Source organism: Pristis pectinata, chromosome 16 (assembly GCF_009764475.1).
Source record: "Pristis pectinata isolate sPriPec2 chromosome 16, sPriPec2.1.pri, whole genome shotgun sequence".
Lineage (NCBI taxonomy): Eukaryota > Metazoa > Chordata > Chondrichthyes > Rhinopristiformes > Pristidae > Pristis > Pristis pectinata.
In genome coordinates, this window is record NC_067420.1 from 40,783,597 (window position 1) to 40,806,146 (window position 22,550).

The 22,550-nt window shown below is 44.5% G+C and overlaps 1 protein-coding gene across 1 annotated transcript; it reads left to right on the top strand.

Moving 5' to 3' along the window:
- The first annotated feature begins 1,908 nt into the window (after nucleotides 1–1,908).
- On the top strand, nucleotides 1,909–22,548 carry nfs1 (NFS1 cysteine desulfurase). The gene is made up of 13 exons (XM_052031566.1): nucleotides 1,909–2,084; nucleotides 5,033–5,106; nucleotides 7,654–7,770; nucleotides 9,881–9,964; nucleotides 10,295–10,447; nucleotides 11,334–11,427; nucleotides 11,772–11,906; nucleotides 13,800–13,957; nucleotides 14,772–14,877; nucleotides 15,833–15,914; nucleotides 17,768–17,851; nucleotides 18,465–18,554; nucleotides 19,541–22,548. The coding sequence occupies exons 1-13, from the start codon at nucleotides 1,985–1,987 to the stop codon at nucleotides 19,602–19,604; spliced, it is 1,341 nt and encodes a 446-aa protein (XP_051887526.1). The 5' UTR covers nucleotides 1,909–1,984; the 3' UTR covers nucleotides 19,605–22,548.
- The last annotated feature ends 2 nt before the right edge of the window (nucleotides 22,549–22,550 follow it).

Consider the following 22,550-nt stretch of genomic DNA (forward strand, 5'->3'; position numbering starts at 1 on the left):
TAATAAACCAATACATGTTATAATTGAACCCTCATCTACCACTTCCACTGGCAGCTCATTCCACACTTGCACCACCCTCTGAGTGAAGTAGTTCCCCCTCAGATTCCCCTTAAACATTTCACCTTTCACCCTAAACCTACGACCTCTAGTTCTAGTCTCACCCAACCTGAGGGGAAAAAGCCTGCGTGCATTCACCCTATCTATACCCCTCATAATTTTGTATACTTCTATAACATTGGGCAGGCATGGTAGTGTAGCGGTTAGCGTAACGCTTTACAGCGCCAGAGACCCAGGTTCAATTCCGGCCGCTGTCTGTACGGAGTTTGTACGTTCTCCCCGTGTCTGTGTGGGTTTCCTCCAGGTGCTCCGGTTTCCTCCCACATTCCAAGGACTTATGGGTTAGGAAGTTGTGGGCATGCTATGTTGGCGCCGGAAGCGTGGCGACACTTGCGGCCTGCCCCCAGAACGCTCTATGCAAAAGATGCATTTCACTGTGTGTTTCGATGTACATGTGACTAATAAAGATCTTATCTCCCCTCATTCTCCTCTGTTCCAGGGAATAAAGTCCTAACCTATTCAACCTATCCCTGTAACTCAGGTCCTCAAGTCCCGGTAACATCCGAATAAATTTTCTCTGCATTCTTTCAAGCTTATTGATATCTTTCCTGTAGGTCGGTGACCAGAACTGCATATGGTTTGACCTCATCAACATCTTATACGACTTCAACATAACATCCCAACCTCTGTACTCAGTGCCCTGATTTATGAAGGCCAATATGCCAAAACCTCTCTTTATAACCCTATCTACCTGTGATGCCACTTTCAAGGAATTATAGATCTGTATTCCCAGGTCCCTTTGTTCTACCACACACGTCAATGCCCTAGCGGGCTGCCTACAGAACACACTACGCAAAAGATGTATTTCACTGCGTGTTTCCATGTACATGTGACTAATAAAGATCTTATCCTACCATTCACTGTGTAAGTTTTACCCTGGTTTATAGAACATAGGACAGTACAGCACAGAACAGGCCCTTTGGCCCACAATGTTGTGCTGACATAGCTATTTCCTCCTATCTACATAATGCCCATATCCCTCTATTTTCTTCTCATTCACGTGCCCATCCAAGTCCCTCTTAAAAGCCCCCAATGAATTTGCCTCCACCACCCTATCAGGCAACGCATTCCAGGCATCCACCACCCTCTCAGTAAAAAACGTAACCCTCACGTCTGTTCTGTACCTACCCCCTCTCACCTTAAATGCACGCCCTCCGGTACTGGATCGCTCAATAGTGGGAAAAAGATATTGCTTGCCCACCCGATCTATGCCCCTCATAACTCCACACACCTCCAACAGATCACCCCTCAGACTCCACCGCTCCAGAGAAAAGAGCCCAAGCTTGTCCAGCCTCTCCTGATAGCGCATGCTTTCGTCTTCCCAAAGTCTTTGTTTGCTGACGAACGGATCTGTATGAATGGTACACAAGTTTTGCACTGTCCCTCGGTATATGTGGTGATAAACCAATTTACTAAATTGTTGCTCCAGATTACAGCATCTACAGTCCCTTGTGTCTCCACCTGTGATATTGGCACCTTCTGGTGCAGTTTGGGCTGTTTGACAGCTCCCACAGCCCTACTGTTAGCCCCTCTAACCCAGCCACTGCATGACCCACGACTTATCCCCACAGCAACCCTGCCCTCACCCTGCCCCAACTATCCCCTTCATCCTATCCATTCCTTCTGCTGCTTCACTCTACCTCATTGTCCCAATTTTGACCAAGGGTTGAAACGTTAACTCTGCCCCCCCCCCCCCCAGCGCCTTGGAACGATTATTTAAGTGAATTTACATCGAGTTTGAGAGTTTTGCTGCTCTTCAACCCCCACCCCGCGTCTCACGTGATCAGCGCGGCTCCGTGTCGATGTCATTTCCGTTGTCAGGGTGAAGGGTCACGCGTGGGTTCCGGTCAGGGTTCTGCGGCCGGGGATGTTGTGCGGGAGGTCGGTCCGGGCGGCGTCCGCCCTCCGAGCGGCCTGGGCCCGGCGGCTCAGTGGGCCAGGGGGCCGCGGGTCGGCGGCCGAGCGAGGTGCGCGGGGGAGGGGATGCGGGGAGGGAATGCCGGGGGGGGAGGGAATAGGGGGTGTTGGGGGGATGGGGGGGGGTGGGGATACATGGGGGAGGGGATGTGGGGGGGATGTGGGGGGGGAATGGGAGGGTGGGGGATGTGGGGGGGAATGGGAGGGTGGGGGGATGTGGGGGGGGGAATGGGAGGGTGGGGGATGTGGGGGGGGGAATGGGAGGGTGGGGGATGTGGGGGGGGAATGGGAGGGTGGGGGATGTGGGGGGGGGAATGGGAGGGTGGGGGATGTGGGGGGGGGAATGGGAGGGTGGGGGATGTGGGGGGGGGGGAATGGGAGGGTGGGGGATGTGGGGGGGGGAATGGGAGGGTGGGGGATGTGGGGGGGGGAATGGGAGAGTGGGGGATGTGGGGGGGGAATGGGAGGGTGGGGGATGTGGGGGAGGGAATGGGAGGGTGGGGGATGTGGTGGGAGAGTGGGGGATGTGGGGGGGAATGGGAGGCTGGGGGATGTCAGGGGAATGGGGGGGTGGGGGGATGTCAGGGGGGAGGGAATGGGGTGTTGGGGGAATGGGAGGTTGGGGGATGTCGGGGGGTGGGAATGGGGGGTGGGGGATGTCGGGGGGGTGGGAATGGGGGTGGGGGATGTCGGGGGGGTGGGAATGGGGGGTGGGGGATGTCGGGGGGGTGGGAATGGGGGGTGGGGGATGTCGGGGGGGTGGGAATGGGGGGTGGGGGATGTCGGAGGGGAGGGAATGGGGGGTGGGGGATGTCGGAGGGGAGGGAATGGGGGGTGGGGGATGTCGGAGGGGAGGGAATGGGGGTGGGGGATGTCGGGGGGGAGGGAATGTGGGGTGGGGGAGGTCAGGGGGAGGGGAATGTTGGAGGGAGGGAATGGGGGTGATGGAGGGGGAGAGGATGGAGGGAGTAGGAAGGGCTATAGGATGTGTGAGGGCAGTAGGGCTTGGGAGGAAGGAACATGATAAGAGTGTGGGAGAGAAGGGGGGATGGGGAGAGGAGAAGGGGTCATATCAGGAGAAGAGGATGGGTGGGGAAGAGTAAAAGTGAAAGGTGGCTGGGGAACTGGAGGAGGGAGATTCCTAACACTCTGCTAGGAGGTGAGTGGTGGTGAAGGGTGCTGGGGATGGGAAGAGAGAGAAAGAGTCAGTGAAATGGGGTGCAGAAGAGAGAATATTCACAGTAAATTGGGGGAAGAATGGAGATGGAGCCTTGTGAGGAAATGAGCTGGTGGAACAGTGAGTGCTGTTGGGCACCAGTAACAAGTGAAAATAAGGGCAGCTTTAAGGTGATTAAATCCTGTGCAGGAGTGTTGAGGTCCAGAGGGAGAACAAATAAGAATAGGTAGAGGAATGAGCAGTAAACTATCAATACCATATCTGTGGGAGAGAGATGATTTAAAGATGGGTTCTAGTACAAGAGGGCACGACTTCAGGATTGAAGGGCGCCCATTCAGAATAGAGATGCGGAGAAATTTCTTTAGCCAGAGAGTGGTGAATCTGTGGAATTTGTTGCCACGGGTGGCTGTGGAGGCAAAGTCATTGGGTGTATTTAAGGCAGAGATTGATAGGTATCTGAGTAGCCAGGGCGTCAAAGGTTATGGTGAGAAGACGGGGGAGTTGGGCTGAATGGGAGAATGGATCAGCTCATGATAGAATGGCGGAGCAGACTCGACAGGCCGAATGGCTGACTTCTGCTCCTTTGTCTTATGGTCTAATATTTGGGTGGGAGAAGGAGGGAATAATGGCTAGAGGAGGAAGAGAACATGAATTTCTGTTGTTGCTCAAAGATTATATTCAAAAGCAAGATTAATAGTTTCCTTGGCTGGTGGGATGAGGATAAAGTGTCAGCTTTGATTGTTCTGAACAGGAAAATGGGCTTGAGGGCTGTTTTTTCTTCTTGTTTTAAACTGCCATAGTGTCACACAGCATGAAAAAAGGACCTTTGGCCCATGCGTGTCCATGCTGACCAAGGTGTACAGTATATAAGATAAGATTTCTTTATTAGCCACATGTACATCGAAACACAGAGTGAAGTACATCTTTTGCGTAGAGTGTTCTGGGGGCAGCCCGCAAGTGTCGCCACGCTTCCGTCGCCAACATAGCACGTCCACAACTTCCTAACCTGTACGTCTTTGGAATGTGGGAGGAACCCGGAGCACCCGGAGGAAACCCACGCAGACACAGGGAGAACGTTCAAACTCCTTACAGACAGCGGCGGGAATTGAACCCGGGTCGCTGGCGCTGTAATAGCGTTACGCTAACTGCGACACTACTGTGCCATTTCCCATTTCCCAGCACTTGGCCCATATCCTTCTAAACTCTTGTCATCCATATACCTGTCCACATACTACCTCAATGTAATGTATCTACCTCACCCACTTCCTCTGGCAGCTGGTTCCATATATCTACCACCTGCTGTGTAGTAAAAAAAAAGTTGCTCCTCAGGTTCTTATTAAACCTTTCACCTCTAACCTTAAAACTATGTCCTCTAGTTTTCGATTCCCCAACCCTGGAGGGAAAAAAGACTGCTCACTCTATCTCTACCTCTCATGATTTTATACACCTCTATGAGATCACCCCTCAGTCTCTTGTGTTCCAAGGAGGAACAGCCCAGCTTGTTTAACCTCTCCTTATAGTTCAACCTTTAGTGTCTTTGATGGCTCTGAACCAGGGCAACTCAGAAGTGTACAGACAAAGGCAATGCCTGATTTATTTTCCAAACTTTGTACTCTAGACAATAAAAAGGGTTCATCTGCAGGTGGGTGATTTGGTTTGGGATACGCATTTAATCAGCCTTTACTCTTTCTGGAACTGTGTTTGAGGCTATGCTGAATATGAAAATGTTTGGTCTTTGTAGGCCTAATAACCAGCTGAGCTTCAGTAGTGACCTTGCATCTTGAACTGTGTGTAATGTTCAAGTTCTTTCTGCTTCTCTAGATAGCAAGACTTCAAAAGTTCAAGAAAATGCACTCCGCCCTCTGTACTTGGATTTCCAGGCAACAACACCAATGGTACAGATTTTTCTTATTCATTTTCTGGGATCTGGGTGTCATTGACAACATCAGCATTTATTGCCTATCCTTGATGCCCCCTTGGGAAGGTACTGGTGAGCTGCTGCTTTGAACTGTTACATTCCTTCTAATGAAGGCATTCCCACAGTGCTGTTAGCATGGCGCTCCAGGGTTTAGGAAGTGAAATATTTTGAAGTCAGGATAGTGTGCCACTTGGAGGGGCAACCTGTACATGGTGACATTCCCAAGTGCCTGCTGCCTGTTTCCTTGGTAGCAGTGTTTTGGGAGGTACTGTTGGAGTAGCCTAGTTGTGTAACTGCAGTGTATTTTGTAGATAGCCCATGTATGGTGAAGGCAGTCTGCTTTGTTCTGGATGTTGTCAAACTTGACTTGTCAAAGCTGCAGTCATCCAGGCAAGTGGATAGTATTCCATCATATTCCGACTTGTGCCTTGTACACGGTGGAAAGTCTTTGCAGTATCAACAGGTGAATCACTGGCTGTAAGATATCTTGCCTCTTGCCTTGCTCTTGTAGCTATAGCATTTGTGTGGTTCTGCTTAGTGGTGACCCCGGATATGTTGGTGGGGGACTCAGCCAAGGGTTGTGGTTAAAATCTTGTTGGAGATGGTCACTGCCTATCTAGCATTCTTGTAATGCAAATCTTACTTGCCACTTATCAGCCCCAGCATGAAAGTTCTCTAGGTCTTGATCTTGCAAGAAAAGACTACTATATAGGGAAGTCGGAGGGGAGCTGACCAATCAAAGTTCTGACCTTATCATGAAAGGAAAGTCACTGATGAAACAGATGCTTGGACCTAGGATGATGCCCTGTGGAACTCCTGCAGTGCGTCCTGGTGGGGCTGGGATGTTTAACCTTCATAAAGCACAGCCACCTTTCTTTGTGTGAGGTATGACTCCACTCGTTGGGATATTTTTCCTTTGATCCTGAGGGGCGTTAGTTTTACTAGGGCTCCTTGATAGTAAATTTGGTCAAATGCTACCAAGCTGTTAAGGGCTGTCACTCTCGCCTCACTTCTGCAACTCAGCTCTTTGACTCATGTTTGGACAAAGGTTATGATAAGATCTGGAGTGGGTTAGTCCTGGCAGAACCTAAACTTGGCATTAGTGAGCAGGTTATTGGTAAGTGCTGCTTGACAGTATTGTTGATGGCAACTTCTATCACTTTTAATTGAGAGTACACTGAGTGGTAATTAACCAGACTGGATTTGTCCTGCTTTTCATTAACAGGCTATACCTGAGCAATTTTCTGCAATGTTGAGTAGACGCCAATGTTGTTACTGATCCAAGTAAATCCATCAGGATGCAGGTTAATGGAAAGTTTTACTGAGGGGTTTGAGAGACATTTGGCTGACCAATGGGTTCCAATGAAACTAAGCTTTCAACCACACCGTGGCTTCACTTTTATTTGAATCTGATCCTGAAACCCTGTAGAATATTTTAGTCAACTGAGGACCTATAAATTAATTTTCAAGTTTCCATGTAAAACTTAAGTGAGGACTGCATTAAATGTATAGCAAGGCTCTATGAAATTTAGTAAAAAAGTAAAATAATAATAAGATATCTTTATTAGTCACATATACATCGAAACACACAGTGAAATGCATCTTTTGCGTAGAGTGTTCTGGGGGCAGCCCGCAAGTGTCACCACGCTTCCAGCACCAACATAGCATGCCCACAACTTCCTAACCCGTACGTCTTTGGAACGTGGGAGGAAACTGGAGCACCAGGAGGAGAACCCACGCAGACACAGGGAGAACGTACAAGTTCCTTACAGACAGCAGCTGGAATTGAACCTGGGTCGCTGGTGGTGTAATAGCGTTACACTAACAGTTTCTGTTTAGTGCATCTTGGGAACATTTATAGAATTCTTCCCTATTGTTAAAAGGCTTTGGTGACATGTTTTCTGGGTAAATGTAAAAGTCTGTTTACATGTTGCAATGTTGCACAGATGTTAAAATAAATGGCCAGTTAATATGTTTTGGTGATATTGGTTATTTTACTTGCCCTGTGTTGGGAAAAATTGCTAGCAACCCTGTTACTTGACACACAAGCTATAGCTTATTGAGGGGGTGCCACTTTTGATATTGCACTGAAATCTTAGCCTAGTTTTACGGTTGTGTCCTTGAACCCAAAATTTATTCTCTCCCTCAAGTTTTTTAGTCATCTGCTTCTGGATCCTAAAAATTTCCCTGTCTTTTGGCTTACCACTGGCCCTTGCCACTTTGAATACCCTACTTTTTAATTTAACGTTATCCTTTACCTTTGTTAACCACAAATTGTGCCTCTCTCTCTCATGGAATCCTTGCTGAGCATCATAGACCAGCTGTTTTAAAGTCTGCCACAGATCCTCTCCTGTCTCTTAGCTTGTTTACCCAGTCCATCTTAGACAACTCCTCCCTCATACCATTATAATTACCCTTATTTAAGTTGAAGACGCTGGTTATGGACCTATGTTATGAAAGTATCCTTAAGTTATGTAAGTGCAAGGTATGCTCCATGTTATTAATATTTCCAATTAACCACTAGGATCCGCGAGTGTTGGATGCAATGCTCCCTTATCAGGTCAACTATTATGGTAACCCTCATTCAAGAACACATGCATATGGCTGGGAGAGTGAAGCAGCTATGGAGAAAGCGAGAAAGGTAAGCTTTGTTCCTCACAGCTCTACCACCTCCACTAATTACACTTAACAAGTTCTGATCGTGATCTTGTTAAATGTTTGGCTGAAAATCAATTAGAATCAGTGTTTGGGCTTTGTTTTTGGCTCGACGTGCATCTTTTCTCCTCCCTGGGCCTGGAGAAGGCTTTTCTTTTTAAAAAAAATACATAACTTGAAAGAACTGAGTCCACCCAATAGCTATTGCTTCTTGCTTTGCTTAAAGTATTTTTGATTTTCTGAATTCCTTTGACCTTTTATTATCTTTGCTGTTAAAACAAACTTCAAGCTCAGTTTCATTTACCTGGTGAACACCTGCCTTGCCTTTCATCAGACTGACCTATTTTAATCTTGTGTATCTCTGGAGGATTTGCTAGTGCTTCTCTGACACTGGCCTTTTTTTTAAACTGCACCCTCCCCAACACTATTTCCTGTTTTGCTGTGGTCATAGCCTCCTGTCATATTTTGTTAAGCTTCAAATAAACTTCCTTCTCTATATGTTATCACTGTTTAACTTGAGTCTTGTCCTAATAACCGGAATGTTTTTTTTCCTTCTGTTATCATCAGGTTTTAAAGGCACATATATTGATGCTGCCCAATTATTTCTTACCAATTTTCCTGCAAATCTTCCATCTTTGCATTGCTTTGCTTTGAACCTCAGTCCTCTGCCTGCATTCTCAAATTAAATCTAAGGCTAATTTAATAACTTTCAAAAGGAAATCATATATAGACAAAGGGGAAACATTTGCAGGGTGCTGGCTAAATACCAGGAGAGTAACATTACTTGGCAGGCTGCTCCGAGGGTTTCTTGGGTTGGACTTGTGGCATGATGGACTCGGTGACTCTTGTCTCTAAACACCCCTGTCGTCCTTCCCCACCTGACTCCGTCTGCCCATCATCCCCCACCTTACCTGGTTCCACCTATCACTTACCCAGCCCCTGGCTCACCCCTTCCCGCTCACCTCTTTATACTGGCTATCTTCCCTCTACACTCTGTGCTGTTGAGGGACCTCATCCACCCCTTAGTCCCCACAGAGTTCATCCAGCTGGGATTTATTTTGCTCCTTTCTCACTTATTGATTCTGTAGTTTCAAGCCCTGACTGACTCCTTTATTCAGTTGTGGTTGACTAACTTGAAACGGAGCAGAAACCATGTTAATGATTTACCAGTCAGTGTGATGCAGCCACAGTGCTCTTTTACTCGGGTCAGCTGGGGACTGTTGATTTTAACTATTAACCTGTGCTGTTATATAAACACAATATCCTCTTCCAGGCTCCATACTCTTACCCCCCCTCTTACCCCCCCTCTTACCCCCCCTCTTACCCCCCTCTTACCCCCCCCCTCACCCCCCCCCTCACCCCCCCCCTCAACCCCCCCCTCAACCCCCCCCTCACCCCCCCCCCCTCACCCCCCCCCCCCCCCACCCCCCCCCCTCACCCCCCCCCCTCACCCCCCCCCTCACCCCCCCCCTCACCCCCCCCCTCACCCCCCCCCCTCACCCCCCCCCCCTCACCCCCCCCCTCTTACCCCCTCCCTGCCTCCCCCCACCTCCTGGTTCCATCCACCCACTACCCACACATTTCACTCTCTGGCTCCTGCAATTTGCCTGGAGAAGTTGGGTGACATTAAATGTGAATCTTTTAAGCTGGTTTTCCTTTCTTAAAAAAAAATGAGGGAAGAGTGCGTGTTTTTTTTTCTTTTTACAATATTATTATTAATTCCACATAGAAAATACAAAGTACATGAATCAAAAAAAGATAAAATACTACAGGGTACATTGTGTTAAATCATACTTAAAATCACAATACCCTGTATTGATAAATGAAAATACTAGTTAATTAATAACAATTAAATTGAACTAATTTTATTACTTAAAAAAAAATCTAAACCCAACCAAGACCGAAGTTGTTTGGTTTTTTAAAAAAAAGACAAAAAAAACACCCTAAACAGATATTATTAATTAGCCAATATCTGTGCTTTAACCACCAAGTCAAAGGTTTTGAAAATAATTCAAAAAAGGTCCCCGCAATGTTTGAAAGTTTGAAATGCATATTTTAACCTACCTTTTTTTAAAATAAAACAATTGTTACTCCAGCAAACAGCTGCTGTGATAGGAGCAGACGAGAGAGAAATTATCTTCACCAGTGGTGCTACAGAGTCGAACAACATCGCCATCAAGGTAGGGTTCCAGCGACTTGGTATTGGGGCAAGTGCATGAGCCAGTGCATCATTTCTAGACGGTTAATTTGCCTCATTAGTGCTTGTTGTCTGTGAGAGTTAACTGGTGTCCTTGGGATGAATAAAAGACCAATCCTTGCAGTCCACTTTCATAATTTTAAACCTTTTTATCTATAGTATAATTATGTAAAAATGACAAATACATTTGACGTGTATTAAACTTTTCCGAGGGTGACGCTAACAGATTCTGGGGAGCAGAATTCACTTTTGATTTATTTTTGTAGGTTATAATCTTGTGCTCTAGATCTGTTTTGTTTTCTGTTATTTCCAGGGTGTTGCAAGGTTTTACAAAGCCAGAAAGAAGCACATCATCACAACTCAGACAGAGCACAAATGTGTACTCGATTCTTGCCGTATGCTTGAGACTGAGGGTTTTCAAGTTACCTATCTGCCAGTGAAGACAAATGGGCTGATTGATTTGGAGGCAAGTTTTCTCCCAAAGATTTTTCCTGGCTCTTTTTTTTTCTGCAGGCTTTAACTCTTTGTTTAGGGGACTTCTTCTATCAGAGCCAAGGCATGCTTTGCTGCTCGTGGGCGTTATCAGTCTTTCTGTGGGGGTGTGGGTAAGTAGCTCACCAGCGAGGGATGATTGACTGTACCTCGTTAGCACTAAAGCTTTCAAGTAATTGGGAGTAGTAGATTCAATTATCTTTGTTTGCATTCCTAATCCAGGAGTTGTGGCTGTACATGTTAGAGGGGTTAACCAAGGAAAAAGGTGACAGTATAATGCTGGTCTACAATGAGCATGTATTAATTGAGAAACTTTGATTGCATAGGTTGAAACTGGAAGTAAAACCAAAGGCTAAACTAAAACCTTTCCTGGCTTACAGTTCTCCCCAGGCATTTTATTGTGGATTTTGACTTTTTTTTGGAACTGATTGAAGAATTGTCCAGGACCTTGGAGTAACTCTGCATTTCTTCAAAATAAAACTGATATTTTTCTTAATGTACATCTGAGAACAGAAAGATGACGCCTCCTATAGTCCAACATTCCCTTGGTACTGCACTAGAATGTCAGCCTAGTTTCTGCCAGTCCTGATGAAGGGTCTCGACCGGAAACATCAACTGTCTATTCCCTCTCTAGATGCTGCCTGACCCACTGTTCCTCCAGCTCCTTTGTGTGTTGCCCCAGATTTCCAGCATTTGCATTCTCTTGTGTCTCTAGTGTCTGGACTGTGAACATTCTGGCTGAGGTAAAAATGGAGACCTTGGGGGATCACAGCCAACTGGACCACTGCGACAGTTTGTTAGATGGTTGGTTTTGAAACATAGGATGTTTTCTAACTAACTTTTCTATCTGTACTTGCTAGGAATTGGAGAAAGCAATTCGACCAGATACTAGTGTGGTGTCAATAATGACTGTGAACAATGAAATTGGGATAAAGCAACCAATTGAAGATATAGGTATGTTAACACTCACTCTTTCTGCTGGAATCTGTTTTGCTTGGGGCCCTGGTGGTGTCAGCATACTAACTGGTTTAGCTACTCTATAGCCAAGAGTAGTTTATGTAACTGGGCGTTCCTTGTAGAAGAGAGCATTAAATAGCAACGGAGAACAGAAAGCTGGTTTCCTCTTCATAATCTGGGTCACTGGGAAGGCTATTGTATTAACCAAACCTAGGTTGCGTTGGTTTGTGTGGCTCAAGGAGTCAAAGCCTTCAGCAAAGGGTGAGAGGTTATTGCTGAGGAAAGATCCAGTTTTAGGTCATGATATCCATCCACCAATTATATCTTTTTGGTATCTACAGGTCACATTTGCCAAGCCCACAAGGTGTTTTTCCATACGGATGCTGCACAAGCTGTTGGGAAAATTCCCATCGATGTGAACAAAATGAAGATTGATCTGTTGTCTATCAGTGGTCACAAAATCTATGGACCAAAAGGTACACCATTCGATCCCAGTGCCTAAGTTGCCTACAACTCATCAATAGAAACTGTCTACAAAATAACTTGAAATGAGTGTTGTTACTTTTTGAAAGAAAGTGTTTCTATACATTTGTTAATCAATTGTGCAGGCACAGCTTTAATTCTAGATTGTAGTTGCATCTTTATGGAAATGCAGGCAACTGGCTTATCACCTTTGGCAACTTGAATGCAGGCTTCTCGGTTCTTAAAACACGATGCCAAGGAGGGTCACCCAGTTTAAGGGGTCACTAGTGCTGCTTCCTCAGGTGGTTTTAGATTTGATGTATAGACCAAGGTGTATAAAAACTGCAGTAAATATACAGTATATTTATACTTTTGTATTTTCAGCTGCTGTTGCTTGGTCTCAAGCAGTCTCACTTCTAGAAAGGTGTTTTACGTAGTTGAGAGGAACTCAACAATTTCACTTGCTATTCTTGTGGCTATCCACTTTTATACCTTTGGAAGTCTTATTTATGGTAAATTGATTTGTTTAATCCATAATCATATTTCCTTATGACCTAGAAGGGCCTTTGGCCCAGCTCATGGCAATCCCATTCCCCTACTGATTTCCCTTATAACCTATACTCCCCACCAACTCCAGACTCTACAACCTCATTTACAGCAGCCAATCAACCTAGGGACCTGCATGCCTTTGGGATGTGGAAGGAGACCAGCACATGGTTTTGTCCAGGTGCTTTCACAAGGAGAGAGTGCAAACTCCACATGGACAGCACCGGAGGTCAGGATTGAACTCTGGGTGAGACAGCAAATAATACCAGTGTGCTATATAATACTTATGGGTCCTCTTTTGCTAGGGGGTTGTCCTTTGAGGCCAGAAAGTCTAACTACTGGTAAATTGATTCAGAATAGTGTGGCAATACCTAGAATTTGCAGTGGTCCATTATCGATTATCTTCCAGTTGAGTGACAGATTGAATCCCAGGCTTCCGCTATTATCAAATCCCTTGATTTTGCTTTCCTTTAACCATTATGATTGGATCCAGACACCACCGTGGAAAATTAACAGCTAAGAATGCAAATATTATGGTACAAAAATTACTGCAGATGCTTTTAAACAGAAATAGTCAGAATATCTTGGAGCTAAGTCAGAGGACGTCTGTGGAGAACAGCAAGAGTTGATGCTGTCAGTTGTAATTAGAGAAAGTTGAAAGGTAAGTTCTAAGCAGGGGAATGAACGTAAGAGATGTTATCTGCAATAGGGTGAAGGCAGGGATTAAATAACAAGTGACTTGTGGAGCAAATCAAAATAGGGTGGGAGGGCTTTGGTGGGGAGAACAGGTTGGCAACAGCAGAAACATCTGATGCTGTCAAACTCATGGATGTAGTATCTGTAAGTACAGATACTTTGGTTGCTGAAGAAATCCTTTATTTCAAATAGTACAAAAAAATGTAGTGATCCCAGGTGCAATACAAATCTGAAACTGAAGTGGACAGAAGTGTACAAAACTATCGTGATGGTACTTCTCTTTTTGGAGTGAAGTTGTGCATCAGATTCAGATAATGAAGCAAGATAAGTTGCACATACGTAAGGCAGTAAAGATTTGGTAGACTTGCGGTGTTGGAGTTGCTAAATGGAAATCTCAAATTATTAAAACTGGAATTTCCATAAAATAGGAAGCAACAAAACACCATGTGTTGGAGGTGAGCGGTCCTCACTGGAGAACATCACTGAATTGGTAAGGCTGTGGTTTGTTTCAGCTGAGGCCATTTCAAAGATGCTGTGATGTAGAAGGTGCAGTAAGAATGTAGTAATAAATGTATTTTAGCAGTGACTGTTATCAATTTTTAACATTGGTATATGATTCTTTTGTCTATCCCCCACACTCTCACCTTGTCCCAAAAACCCTTTAGGCGTAGGTGCGTTGTACGTCCGACGCCGCCCCCGGGTGCGACTGGAAGCCTTGCAGAGCGGTGGGGGGCAGGAACGGGGCCTGCGTTCGGGTACAGTTCCAACTCCTCTGGTGGTTGGGCTTGGGGCAGCGTGTGAAATAGGACTGCAGGAGATGGAGGTGAGTGAATTGTGGAGCTTCCTGCTTTGATACAAGGTGGGGGGGGGAAAAAATTCTCCCAGATCCCACGTTATCCAATAATAATGGGTGCTTGGATATTGTATAGAGCAACAGGATTTGACCACATCCTTATCCAAAAATATAAGGAAATGTTAGCTTTAAGCATATGCAAAATAAACCCTTAGAACTTGTATGTATTTTGAGATGCACCTTAATCACTCAAAATGGAATTGTATTTTATAGTTTGGCATTTGACCAAGGACAGAATGGAAAATACTTAAAAATCCCCATTGGATTTACCAGTGTTTCACGTTAATGCAAAATAAATTATAAATTACTATTACTTTTCCTTTTCCTTTCCTCTTCGTCTAACTCTCAATCCATTTTAACTTCTTACTCTGATACCAGAGCAGTTTCCTAATGGGCACCCCTTTACCTTGCCAAGAATGCTTAGTCTTTGTGTGAATGTTTAGAATTTTTATCTAACCATGGGTAGCTTCAGCAGGGCTTGCCATGCTTAGATGATCAGAAGTAGGGTAATAGTATAAGTTTGTGCTGTCACTTTGATTGCACGATGTCTGTACCTGAGTGTTGGTAGCCACTGGCTCTGCATTCAGTGCCAAACCTGGGAGGTTTTTCCTGCAGCACATTCACCTTTAAGCATCTGTTGCATTGTTCCTGGCTGCTGGCTGGCATCAGGTAAAGCAGAGGAACTGTTATCTCTACTAGTGTCTATAGCCCCTTTCCATAGTGTGAATGTTACATTTTTAAAGCAGTCTGCACTTTTTTAATGTGGCTGTGGCTGTTTCTGCAGCTCGATCACAAGCATGTGTCCAAGATGGCCAACCGCTTGGTGACGAAGATAATGAATGCGATCCCTGATGTCATTCTCAATGGAGACCCTGAGAAGAGGTACCCAGGTACAGTGACTGATTCCACCACATATTCCTAAAGGATTTACGGGAAGCCGATCTTTGGCCCCAGTCTCTGAGTTAGTTGCATCTCCTTAGCCCTTCAGCTGAAACAATCCATTTCATTCCATAATTAGATACATACATGAAAATGAGAGATGTAAAATTGGGGAGTGTTAGATATATAGCTTCCTCCTCTGTTCTTCAGTTCTATCTCCCTTTCCAAATAGTCATTAAACTATTAGTTATGACCACTTTTGTTCTCCCAAGAAGTTTAGAATAGGTGGGTAAATGTAAAGGATGCCAGACTAAATCAGACAACTCTTCACAGTGCCCCATTGCAATCTATAATATTACAAGATGCTTAAAAGAACCAAATGCTTGGCTAGTATCTGAAAATACAAAAGATGGATAAATATTTTGGACGGTGGACCCTGACTTGGTGGTTGTGGTCTTGCTTCTGATTCAGGAGTTTGAGGGTTCAAGTCCCATGCAGAGATCTAAGCACTATATGAAGCGAAACACTATGGTGCGGCAGTCAGAGTACTGGTTGTTGCAGTGGGGCGCTAAAGCAATGCATCTCTGAGGGTTTCTTTTGTCTTGGCCAATAATTCTCTCATTGTGATTTGTGCAACTTGAATGTTATATTTCCCCTCCCTACATCAGTGGCTAAATTTCAAAAGATTGTATATGCTTAGGGCATTGTATGGTTATGAAAGGTTTAATTATTAATGCAACTTCCAGGGTACTTTACTTCAGGGTTGTGTCTGATCCTACATCTGAAGGGCCAAAGGTGGGGGAAATTAACAATCCCCAATCCCCACCGTCTTGCCTTCAACTTCTGTTTTGCTTTGGACATTAATTATCTACAGCTGAGAGCAAATTGCAGGGCCAGTTGTGTGTTACCATCTGACCGATTTGTGTTGGAAGGGATGACAATGTGTGTTTTATCTGATTCCTGCAGGCTGTATTAACCTCTCTTTTGCATATGTGGAAGGAGAGAGTCTTCTGATGGCTTTGAAAGACATAGCTCTCTCATCTGGAAGGTAGTGTATTACTTATCGTGTTACTGAGTATTATCTATGCATGTCAACATCATGTGAGGGGCTATTGCACAAAACCAGTATCCTAAGCTACACACTATAAATTAGTAATTGGCTTGATAAAACTGCATATTTAAAATGGTCATCTTGTAAAAAAAAACAACTTGTTCCTCGTTTATCTGCCTTACCCTTGGAAGCCTCTACAGCATACAAATCAGGCACAGGAACTGGCCATTGCCCCTCAAGCCTGTTCTTTGTCATATAGCATAGTGGGACAAAGGGCCTGTTTCTATGTCCATGCTGACCTTTTGCCAGCTACAGTATCCCCATTTGCCCACGTTAGGACAGTATCCTTCCACGCCTTGCCTATTTAAGTGTCTGTCTAAATGCCTCTTAAACATGGTAACTGTGTCTGACATTCAGTCATTCTGTGTGTGTGTGTGATGTATGTGTGTATATATATATGTACAGTATGTGTGTGTTTTATGTGTGTGCATATATATATTTTAAAACTCAGATCCCCTTTAAAACTCCTTCCTCTCACTTTAAACCCACACCCTCTTGTTTTTGATTCCCCTACCAATACAGAGGGATATGTGGGAGGAAGGGGTTAGATAGTCTTAGGAGTGGTTTAAAGGTCGGCACAACATGGTGGGCTGAAGGGCCTGTATTGTGCTGTACTGTTCTATGGTACCATGGGAAAATAATTTTGACTACCTATCTTCGCCTCTCATAAACTTGTATAGGTCTTTCAGGTCGCCCCTCAGCCACCTCCACTTCAGGGAAAACGAGCCCAGTTTATCCAATCTCGTCCTATAACCAAAGTCTTCCAAGCCAGGCAACATCCCAGTGAATCTCCTGTGGGCTCTCCAGGGAAATAAGGCTGATCTAATTGCAATCTTAACTCTGTTCTCCTGTCTACCATTAACTACTCTCTAAGATAACAAGTTCCAATTCTGGCATGTCTGAATAAAGAAGCCTCTCCTGAATTTTATTGTATTTAATTATTCTGATTTTGTATTTGTGAGTTTAGATTTTGACTTTCCCGGAATAGAAATGCCTTTCTCACATGTAACTTGTAAAACATTATCTTATAAAATCAGCCCAGGGTTCCTATGTTACCTTCATTCTCAAAGGATTGAAGTTGTTCTCATCAGTGAGGGGAGCTGTAAGGAGTAGTTGAAATGGGACAGATAGAAAGAGACTTTAAGTTTTTTTTGTCAAACCATCAGAGATGGACCTTTTGACTGGCAGCCACAATGAGACAATGATACACAGATAATTAAATAAAAGCTTTAAGATACTGGGCTAGAGTTTTATTTTCAGATAAGGTTGAGTCCGTGGAATGCAATGCCAGAATTAGTGGTTCAAATAGAGAGCAGGCTAATGATTAAAAGTGTGTTAGGAGGCAACTGAATCAACATAAAGGCTGTCATGGAGGACTAACGTACGTGTGCATTGGTCACGTTGAAATGTTGCAGTTTCACTGGTGGGAGCTAACTCATTGTGACCTGGAGATTGAACCTCCTGACCTGCATGTGTCGTTGATGCCTTCCCTCCCGCATGCAGTTCCCTACCTAAACTGAATGTTGTTCAGCATCGGAGCAAGCAGTGGAAGACTTGCACCTCCCGATCTTTCCTCTAAGTTACACACAACCTTCCCACTAAATGTGTGAAAGTCGATGGGGATTGGCAAACCTCTGGGCAGCCCTTTTTCAAAGCTTTCCATGATTATTTTCACTGATAAGATTCTCAGTTGTTATTAACAAAGTATTTTTTAGAAGGGAAAATTACATTTTTGTTTTAACTCGGTTGAGATTCATTTTGATGCTGTGCATTGTGTTTTGTATTTTCAGTGCATGTACGTCGGCCTCTCTGGAGCCTTCCTATGTCCTGCGAGCTATTGGGGCTGATGAAGACTTGGCACACTCTTCAATCAGGTAGGAGGGTGGGCTCCCTCCTTTTGGGCTGTAGACTTGGTGTAGTCAAAGTAACAAAGACCCCAATGTGCAGAAACACCCCTTCCTCTGCCCCATTTTCTCAGCTCAACCTCCAGTCTTTCTCTTGATCACCTTCAGCACTTCTGCTAGATCACTCCATCAAACCTGTGGGGTTTTTTTTCAATCCTTTGCTTAGCCTTTATTTTTAAAACAAAAAAGCCATTTCCTTGTTAGCTTCTACGCTTTTCGCTCATTGCCCGAACGCAGTGACCGACACTGGGGGTATTTGATTACTTCACAAACCTGGCGAGAGTGGAAGCATGTGTGAGCGTTGGGTTAAGCTGTATTATTAAGCACCTTGGGAGGAGGGGAGAGGGTTTCCATTACAGCAAAGTCAGATCTGGTCCTGGTGTTCATTTTGGGATGTTTTAGAAGCATCGTGCGATGTTTTGTTGTGCCGAAGGTCATACAAAAAGACAGCTGTTTTATCCTTTCTCTGCCACCTCACTTCAGTACATTCAGAAGATGTACTTTGTCACTTGTTTTGTTTTTCTTGTTCTGGTGCTACCTGTTTTGGCTGCTGTCTAACACACTGTTCTCTTTGCTCCTGCAGGTTTGGTATTGGGCGTTTCACTACAGAGGAGGAGGTAGACCACACAGCAGAGAGGTGCATCCAGCAGGTGCAGAAGTTGAGGGAAATGAGGTGTGTATGGCATTGAGGGAACATAGCCACTCTTGCTAAATTTAAAATTAAATTTGTCAAAGATTAATCCCAGTTTGGCCACACGTTCTTCATCAGATCTTGGACTTTGGAATTGATGACTGAAGTCTTGGCCGACAGCACCAGCTCTGATTACACCTCTATTGGGAAGAGAGTCAACAATTTCCTACAATATACATTTCTTACACGCAATCCTGAAATACAAGACTAGAAACAGGGAATGGGACATCTGCATTTATTTCTCCAAAAATTAAATCCAATTTAGGATCAGACCAAACCAAAATGAGTTAACTTTCATGGAAAGGTTGGGTGAGAAATTTCAAGTCATACATAGAACCTGAACCTTCAAGTCATACATAGAACCTTCAGCCCACGATGACTGTGCCGAACTTGATGCCAAATTAAACTAATCCCTTCTGTTTAATGCCTGCACGTGATCCATATCCCTCCATTCCCTGCATAATCATGTGCCTGTCTAAAAGCCACTATTGTATCTGCTTCCACCACCACCCCTGGCAATGTGTTCCTGTGTGTGTGTATAAAAGAAAACTTGCCCTACATATCTCCTTTAAACTTTTTTCCCCTCACCTTAAAGCTGTGCCCCCCAGTATTTGATATTTCTACCCTGGGAAGAAGATTCTGTCTACCCTATCTATGCTTCTCATAATTTTATAAACCTCTATCAGGTCTCCCCTCAGCCTCCGATGTTCCAGAGTAAGCAATCCGAGCCTGATTAACCTCTGCCTATAGCTAGTGCCCTCTAATCCAGGCAGCATCCTGGTGAACCTCTCCAAAGCCTCCACAACTTTGTGCTTAATCTGAGACAAGAAGTGGGAGAGAGGGTGTCATCCCCAGTCTGACCCATGAACCTGGACTTGCTATTTTGCCTGGAAAGAAAATTGGCCTGTGGTTTGAATATCTCTCATTTTAGTTTTTCTCTTTCCCCCTTCCCTCTTTTTCTTTTGTAGCCCACTCTGGGAAATGGTGCAGGAGGGCATAGACCTGAAGAATATTCAATGGTCTCAGCATTAGAGCATTCCAGAGGAAAATGGCTGCTGGGAAGGACTTTTATCATGGTCAGCGACTGTAAAGTGACCACCAGTGGGACTCTGCATGCTGTCATCTGCAGAATGGGTAGATCAACCCAAGTGAATTGGTGTGTCTCGTGAGTTGGTGTTTTACAGTAAATGTGAATTCTATCCCCTTGGTGAACTCAAACCTTCAGCTATTGGCAAACTTTGTAAACTCTGGCTATTGAAAGAATATATAATTGGATATGATTGACCTTTTAACCAATCTTCATGGATATTAAATGAAAGGCTGCTGCTGAACACTGGTACCTGGTGGGTATCAACTAGCCTGTAGAGGGGTCTATGCAATTGCTCTATTTAATGCAATACCTAGTGTGATATCAATCAGGGTGATCCCAGATAAAAGAAAACAAAAGTCCTGTCATCTTGTAATCTTGATACCTTGCTGGGGGAGTAGTTTCATGTGGCAGATGGTTTCATCCCATCGGAAGAGCAAAGTTAGATGGCGCTCCTGTGCAGCACACTTATACAGTTTCTTGCCTTTCAATTAAAGATGATTGGTTGGCTACACTTGTAATCTGCTCAGATCTTTGTCTGGCTTTACTCCAGAGCTGGGTACCTGGGTGTGGTCCCAGAGCAATGCTGTCACACCTGAATACCTAAAGTTGGAATTTGAGGGTGAGAGAGAAGAGACAATAAGTGAATGTCCTGTAGTTTTGTGCGGGACGAACTAACCGAGTGCTCTGAATCTCCCTTCTTGGGAGCGATGGTGCACATTGCAACTGCAAATAATTTCAGATCGTGAGTAAAAACTGTTGTACATTATTGACTTGAATATAAAGTACTTGACTGTATTTGCATCACATTAGCCTCAATTTTTTTCCAGTCCCAAACTTGTTCAGAAGCTAGGTTTGTCCTAATCTATCACTGGGGGGGAGTGACATTCACCAAACTCAATCAGGAAACTTACAAGTGAGGAGTCACAATAGGGATTGTCGAGAGAAATAAGTCTGGGAAGGAGAAAGCTAGGTGACGTAGCATGAGAGGAGATGGTGAGCTGTATCAGCATCTGTGGAAAATACTTCGCTTCAGGCACTGTTCATTGTCCAGCAGAAACTTTTTGGGGAATCTGGGGGTTGTGAAGCTGCCATACTTCAGGGGCAGGTGAGGTCCAACCCTCTATCAAATCTGCCTGTTAATAGAGATACCCAGGTAAGGAACATCTGAGCGACGTTTATCTACACCAATAAATAGGAAAAGTCTGATCTGTGGCTTCACAATGGTTGACAAGGGAATGCCTCTCGCCCACTTGAAACTACAAAGGACAGACATATTGATGGCTGCGTTCTTTGTTACACTGGTGAAAACATTCCTTTATTTTCATTTTCAAATTGTTCCATTTTTCAGGTCTTGATTTGTACATCAAAGTTTGGAGATGACTCTGTCTAAATTGGCACACACCAAACTGTGTGTGTGAAAATAAGTGTGCACTTGTAGGCAGAGGAGCATCCCTCAGTGGCAAAATCCCTTTTTGCAGAAGTTCGGAAGCCGAAAGCTCTCGGCTCTGTACGGCGACAGTCGCCTGGGCTCTCTGCACTGAAGCCTGGTCGAAGGACTTGAACTTGGGAACCTTGCTCCTCGAGCTGGATTTGGGTCTGGATCTATTCCTGAAGGCATAGCCTCCCAATCTCCCTTCCCCTTTTTCTACTATTTTATCTTCAATATAAAGTGCCCCTAGAGAGAGACCGAAACCTGACTTTTAATGAATGTTGCTTCCAGCCAACTGAGCTGCAACTTTTGGAGATCTAGGAAGTGATCTTATCAAAGTCAGAGGACTGTAAAGAGCTGTGAGACTTTTCAAAAGGGATGAAGGGTACCATAGAAGTCTAAGTCCCTTCCCAGGATAATTGTGCCGAGAAAGAAACCCTAGCACTGCGTGCGCGATACCAATTGACCCAAACTGCTCGAGTTTCACTTGCCCATTTGTTAGAACTATTTCCATATTCGATATCTCCTTACAAATTGGACTCGGGTCGAAATATTCGTCAGTTGTACTTTCTATGCTAGTTCACACCACAATCCCATCTCACCACTAATTTTCCCTGTAATCTTTTCTTGCATTCCCATTGATTCCCCAGGATTCTGCACACTAGAGCAATGTAGTGACCAATTGTACCAGCCCACATGCTTCTGACTTGATCAGAATTCGATGTCGGAAATGTTTTTGTGAAGAGTGCCTGGTCTTCATGTTTTTGCACAGTAAATTCCTACTTGCTCTGGTTTTATTCACTTGCTACTGAAGTGGAACTGAAGGGTGTCCAAATTAAGTCATTCGCAACAGCAGTGAATGACCATTTGAAAAGAAAACAGCCAGACCCTGTGCTTTGCTCCAGCACAATCCATTGAACTGAGAATGTAGAATCTTCTTGCGTGCTGTCTCTTGATATCTGTTTAACTGCCAAAAGTGATCTTTCTGCAGCCTTCAGCTCTGGAGTTTCATCTGTGACAATCTGTTGAGGTCTGGGCCACACTCCAGACCTGCTGATGATCGGGAGGGAATGAGGATATAATAAATCAGGCCAAGGATTTTCCCATCTTTAGGTGGTGACCATGAGGGTAGTCAGGAAGTTGCACTGGAATGTTTACTTTCTATGTATTGCATCATTTGGACTAAATAATACGCACAATTTATACTTTCTTTTGTGTCTAAACCTATTTTGGGGTTCCCTGGGCCCATGGTAGGTATATATCTGCTGCTTTATGCAATGAGTTGTACTTTAAGCATTGGTAAGGTTTGGTAACATAATGTACAAGGCCTGTCATATTAAAGAGGTTGCATAGCCTTGTGCTATAGCTGTTGTTTAGAGCAGATGTCTCTAAATACTGTTACTCCAATGTGGAGGCTGTAAATGTGTTTAGTAAATAAAAGTCATTCCTTCTCTAAGTT

Excerpts from the sequence above, each read along its gene's own strand:
- nfs1 (XM_052031566.1), top strand. The coding sequence starts at position 1,985 with ATGTTGTGCGGGAGGTCGGTCCGGGCGGCGTCCGCCCTCCGAGCGGCC. Across the intron at positions 5,107-7,653 it reads TCCAGGCAACAACACCAATG|GATCCGCGAGTGTTGGATGC; the intron begins GTACAGATTTTT and ends ATTAACCACTAG. Across the intron at positions 7,771-9,880 it reads CTATGGAGAAAGCGAGAAAG|CAAACAGCTGCTGTGATAGG; the intron begins GTAAGCTTTGTT and ends TTGTTACTCCAG.